This window comes from Varroa jacobsoni, unplaced genomic scaffold (assembly GCF_002532875.2).
Source record: "Varroa jacobsoni isolate VJ856 unplaced genomic scaffold, vjacob_1.0 scaffold_301, whole genome shotgun sequence".
NCBI classification, from domain to species: domain Eukaryota; kingdom Metazoa; phylum Arthropoda; class Arachnida; order Mesostigmata; family Varroidae; genus Varroa; species Varroa jacobsoni.
The window spans coordinates 130,367-136,744 of record NW_019213203.1 but is presented as its reverse complement, the minus strand read 5'-3'; the positions used below and the strand labels follow the sequence as shown (position 1 = coordinate 136,744).

Here is a 6,378-nt window from a genome sequence, read left to right as displayed (position 1 = left end):
ACAAAAGTTCTATGTTTGGGTGTCATACGAACTGACGCAAAAAAAACTCAACTCGACCATATTTTCATCTGCGACACTCTATAAATGCATAACGAAATCGAACTATTTTTAAGACAATTGATCACGGGTAATAAAAAATAGATCACATAAGGCTATAAAGTACGAATAAACAAAATAAAAAGTATACTCCTTAATCTCTGGCAAAGCCCATACTGACGCCAATCAAGTTAATGCTATGTGTGTGGTATAGAAAAAGAATTGTGCATTATGAGTTGCTGTTGCCTGCCAAAAACGATTCATTCGGACTTCTACCGTCAACAACTAACATGACTACAGTAAGCCATTGAAAAAGGTTGACTGGAGCTAGTAGTACAGAAAAAGGGTCGTCCTCCGCTAAGACAACACCAAAGTAAATATCCTTATGTACGCGGCAAAAATTGAGACTTATGCATCTCCCATGATATACAGTCTGAATCTTGCACTGTCCGACTACTATTTATTTAATATTTGTTTTAATATTTGCAGAACTTCTTTTATGATGCAAATTCAGTTTCAATGGAATTATGCCAAGATAACTTGCAATAATTATACGGTATACCGGTTGCATATGACGCAGAACTTACTTTTACTCGCTTCCGTGGATGCAGCAGCCAATAGGTACGAAGTTCGAAACCCATATCATGCATATCTTCTTCTGTCAACCGCGTTGTAAAGGCGTCGCTATTGTGTTTAGATTAGAATATTAGAACTGCCTGTGGCGCGGATTAGAATCGTTGAAGCCTTGCCAGAGTAGGATACATGACAATCCTGTCTGTAATTGCTGATATATATTTTCTCTAGCGACGTTACCTTTTCTCGTATTACCAAAGTGAGGATGAGACAGATGGAATTCTTATAAAGTTGCGCGCAAGACGTGTACTATTGGTGCCTACTACTGGCTGCCGATCGGCGTTGTGCCTGTGCCAGCGGTACGGCGGCATATATGGAATATTGCATGGATTGTGCCTAAACATTGCAATAGCAATTACTGTACTCAGGTTGCCCGTATTATCTATTCTAGCCTGCGAGTTAATGCGAAGTGCAAGTGAAAAAGTGTTACTTTCTAATCTTGCATTATCATAGTTACCACTGTAGCGGCACTGTTTATGCACTTCATGCAACTAGATGCAATAAAACGTATTTGATACATTTTTCCCATTTATTTTTGTATAAGTTAGTATGTAGTTGCTCTTACTCATCATCATAGGCTCTACATTACATTTTCGATTACTCAGTGTCTTTTAAAATGTAACCAGTGCCGTTTTTTTCCTTTTCTTTGTAGTAGCAGCATGATTGTTGAACTCACGACGGTATCAGCCATCGGCTCTTTGCGATATTTAGTATAAGAAGCTAGAATATAAAACGGCATTTTAATGCCATATCCATATTTATTTGTGTAAGTTATTTTTGGAAATTTTCAAGAAACTATTTTTATTATATCTCCCTTCTCCTTATTTTCCCAACAAACATACACATGGGCTTCGCTCCGCGCCTGTGTTTTGTTAATGAATGGATTTCGACATTAACAGAATAAGCTTCTTTGTTGGTTTGTAGCAATGATCAAAGGCGAGATCTCTATGGGAAAATACGTCTGAGTTCAACGTTCATGACAGCAGATCGTGTCTTTATTCATATCAACAGTAAAATCGGTGCTGGGGAAAGAACAGCGAAGGCTTGTTTGGTTGTTGGAACATTAAGCGTTAAGATGGCACGTTTGTGAAGCTGGACAACGATGGACTTCGTTGTCAGTGGGTAACTGGAGTGCGCTGCACGGGTGCGCGAGACAGACATTGGAAGGGAGTACGACAATAAGTTGAGTAACGCGCTTATCAACTTCGTCTATCAAGCTCGCTGAACGTATAGCCTGATGTTCGACAACGTTGGAGTGCCTGATCTGCACGTCCTTACTATTGAAGAATTTGCTCTTACCTCTTTTTCTTTTGCCTTCATATTCAGTTGTTCTGGTTAGTGTTGGAGAAGTTATAATATTTTAACATAATTTGAAATAAAATTATATGTTGTAGATTGTTTAACGTAGTAGTATAGCATTTAATAGTATCGAATATCAAATGATCCATCAACGTTAGTTGATTACATTGTTTAGAAAATTTTGTTTGTCGAGACCGTTGTAAAGACTGAAAGCATGATCTGTTTTGTTGTCTTATTCTTTTTCTTTTGCGTTAAATGTTTGTTTAAATACAGCTCTATCAAAAATAAGCTGAATGATGATAGCAAAAATACTCTTTTTTGTAGGTGCTAGAAGCCAAGCAAAAAAAAACTATAAAATAAAGATTAACGCTGACCGGTCTCTACAACAACAACAGCGTCTACGTTTGAAGATAAACCATATATAAAAATAAATGTTCCGGTAGTTATATTCATTATTGTTCAACGCATTCTGCAAGAAGTTCCATTTAGATGATACGGGTAACTTGTGAGCACCAAAAACTTTAGTGGCAGGAGACACCTGTGAGAAGAGGTTCTTTCCATTTTGTTTTTCTACATACTTTTGGAGGGCAGGATAGAGAAGGAAAAAGGCGCTGCACAAACGCCCGTACTCTTATGTAGATAGGTAATTGTCATACATTACAAGGAGATATCTAAATATGAAAACTCGCTAAATATGGAAACTCGCTCAATGCGTGTGTTTGCAGCAAGATTGTTAGAATCTGTATTTTAAATTGATCGTTTGATTAATTGATTTAAGTAAATCGAAATGAAGGAAAGTTTTTTCCGAGCCCGATGTTTCCCTGGATTTACAGGTAGATTTTTGTTTCCTTATATTTTGGTATCGACTATACTGTCCATGTAAACCTGCTTCTGAAGCTCAAAAGGCAGCTCACGGTAAGCTATCTCGGGAATCGCTTCATTACACCTGTAACAAATGACATTTGTAAAATGAAGTGTTCTATATTAATGAAGCATTATCTTGGTAACACTGTTTTTCAGATTATTTCGAATCAAATAGAATGCGCGGTCTTCACTTACCCAACGCCAAAGGTCAAGACTGCTTACGATTTATCTACCAATTAAAATGCCCATTATAACAATGCGATACTTATCAGAACCTAACTTGTTCCGATCCCATGCTTGCTAGAATCGTATCGCAAAAATTTCTGTTCAAAGGAAAGTTGAAAAAGAGCGACTTTTTTCGAGTGTGGCAATCTAAATTATATATATATATATATATAAATTTTATGAAGCCTGTTACGCGGAGCTACGGTATGCCATTGGTGGCAACACTGTTATGAGAAAAACAAGCTATTGATCTTATGAGGTACCAGCTGTTGGAGAGAGGGTTTTGATAGATAGAACACTAAGTTTAACAGAGGTTAGAGTGCATGACGCTAATGTTTCTGAAGTTACAATAGCTTTGAGCTTTTTTGGCTTCGTAACCATGCAGTTTTAATACAGTAAGTGCAGTACTTAGCAGACGGTCAATACACATCTAGAATGCACAATCAAGCATTTATGCAAGATCTATACTACTAGATTCTAGAAAAGTTTTCTCATTTGCGTTAAAATCAGAGACAAGGTATCCACGGTATGGGTATCAGGCAAACCGCTGTCTCGCGTAATTATTTGATCATCACAGTCCGTGTAGCTCTAATATACATAGTTACTACTCAGTAATATCGTCTCCGACGTTTCACTTTTTTCACGTTTTTAATTGCAGTAGTTTCGTCTTGTAGTTGTTGCCAAAATCCGTTTAATCTGATTTTTATAAATAATGTAAATAGAGGCTGGCTAACAGCAGTATTGTCTCAGTACTTCAGTGTGAATAATTGTACAACATAATGTGTCAGTTAACAACAGGCTTACCATTATGACAATAGCATCCTGATTTTTATTTGAAGTTACCTCTCTCGTCTTCACTTGACTTTCTAGCAATCTAAATTAAACTCGACAAAATTGCCACTGCCTATATTTTGGAGCAAATGTGAGATCTTAAGAACGTCTGATAAAGACAGTAAACAACGTGAAAAACGGCCTCAATTAAGGTCACTCGCTTAGAAATAATCATTGGCCTCTCACATATTTTTTTACAGTTATGACTTTTCGTCTCGTTATACCTAAAATTTACGCTGTTACAAAGTATTATTTATTGCTTAAAGGTTGATATATATAATAGTAACAACCATAACGGTTTACAGGTCCTCTGTTTGAATATTTTAAAAAGTAATCTGTAGTGAAGAAGGCTGACAAAGTTAACAGGTAAAGCTTTTTTCACTAATTTCTTCGCAGTTTCTATACGTGCACAGTGCATGCAATAAAAACCATGCACGGCGAAACGAAATAACTACTGACGGTTCTAATGAATATTTTTACCAGAGGCGTCACCAAGAACCTAATATCAAGGCTGGGGAATCAAAACATGTTTTGATCAATGTCACTCAGTTCTTTTTTTCATTGTGTTGAAGGAATATTGGTCTTCGTTAAAGACTCAGTGACGACAGATAAACGCGGTGCACGGAAATTAGTTATTTATAGTAAATCTAGTAAAGAAATGAAGAGCTGTGCGGACGTATTTAGAAGATCCTCGGTAAAAGTGATCGCAAAAGATGTGTTTCCAGGCTGTTTTACAAACATAATATATATGAAAAAAGTATGTACTTAGAACAGGAGCACGGAGAGAGGTCGATCGCTTAGGTAAAGTATTTAAGAAGTGAGATCTCAGTTTTAATAGAAGCGAATAATAAATTGCCCGTCTTCAGAACCAACACGAATCCTCGGAAGAACTTTATACCACGGGGTATTTCATCGAATAGCCTGCCACACGAGGAGTAGGGAAAAGTGCTAAACTTCGGAATTTAACGCTTAAATTGTGCCTTTTAAGCTTTAGTGAGGAATGGGGAAACACTGTAGAACGTTTTGGCCCTCCTATTTTGTATTGACAAAAAGGCACGAGTAGGTGGGGCAGGATATAGAAACGTAGAGGGAAAAAAGATCGAATATGAACAAACCGTATGAAACCCGTAATATGAACAAACCGGCCGACAAAAAGACAGAGTGCTTTCTATAACATGGAAAAACCTCCAAGGTTTGTCTTCAAAACGTTGCCATAGTGGAATTTCCCAGCCCTCAATCGAACGCTAAGGAAACAGTGGAGGAATCCAAAAAGGCACATATTATGGTGGAAGCAGCATTTGAACACAGGATCAAAAAAGGACGATAAGAACCGTACATAAAGGAAAAGAGCCAAACAGTCTACGTGAGAGCGTTCTACAATCAAAACAGCCTAAAGAAATTAATTCGAGATCTAATAAAGCGAAAAATGTAAACAACATAACGGGGATATTACATATCTGATTAAGATATGCACACGCGAAAAGTGGCACTAAACAATCTTTGGAGAACCCACTCTGATTGTAATCGTGGACGACGAAGTACGATACGGATAACAAGTTTTTAGCGCGTCTCTGACGAGAGCTGCCAGACGTGACCAACCCCACAACCCTTTTAAGTGAAAAGTAGTAACGACTGCTCCGTGTCTTAATCAAGGTGTTCCCCAGCGTATCGTACTAAGGCTCTAGAATTATAAAATCAGCATTATTGATGCTACCTGCCAACTCTTTTGTGACGTAAATAGACTTCACAAATAGAGACGTAAATAGGAGCCAGACGATTCCATGGAGAATCATTTTAGCCTTTGCTTGCCCCATGAGCTAGAGCATAGCTAAAAAACAAAAGCACAAAATGAAATATCGAAACGAGATATCCGTATGGAGATCAGCGTAAAAGCAGAAAGCTAATAGTTCAACGAAACGTATATTGATAAACGTATTATAGTTACACCGCTGTACTGCCGACGCGCTATTAACGTGGTAAGATACAGCCGGAAGCCTCGACACAAGAGTAATCGTCTCATTAACTGAGCACTACGTTAATTTACTCGTCACAGTGGTAAAAGTGAAGTGGGACTAATTCATACAATTTTGAGGTTTAAAGCTAGGTAACCTTACAGAATGCCTTACCAACTGTCGAATAGCGAAACTAGAAACTTTTCCAATGTTAACCAGGTGGACTTTATGATGTGATAGGCCAGGCCGCATTTGTTATGGCCTGCCTCTATGTGTCTAATGAGAAGAAGAAAAATAGACAGAAAAAAGATGATAGTTTTTCTTGCAGGTCAGTATTGAGCTATCTTATGCACGGAATACGGTGACCAGGGTAAGAGACCCTGGGTGGGTATGAATCACGGTACAAGGCCCCTAAGCAAACAAGTGACACAACAGCAGGCAGATCATTGATCCCGGCTGCTCAGATATACATGTAACGAAGATCTCCCAAATTTAAAAAAAAAAAACGAAATTACTGTAGGTTAAGGCCGGATTCAAA

The 6,378-nt window shown here is 37.8% G+C and overlaps 1 protein-coding gene across 3 annotated transcripts in view; it reads right to left on the bottom strand.

Moving 5' to 3' along the window:
* Positions 1-1,177: 1,177 nt before the first annotated feature.
* Positions 1,178-6,378, bottom strand: part of Tsp (Thrombospondin) — a 128,603-nt gene continuing 123,402 nt past the window's right edge. For all 3 annotated transcript variants that reach the window (XM_022830932.1, XM_086967765.1, XM_086967766.1), the window contains one exon: positions 1,178-2,914. In XM_022830932.1, the coding sequence (XP_022686667.1) occupies positions 2,818-2,914 (97 nt within the window). In that variant the 3' untranslated portion in view covers positions 1,178-2,817. The remainder of the gene's footprint in view (positions 2,915-6,378) is intronic.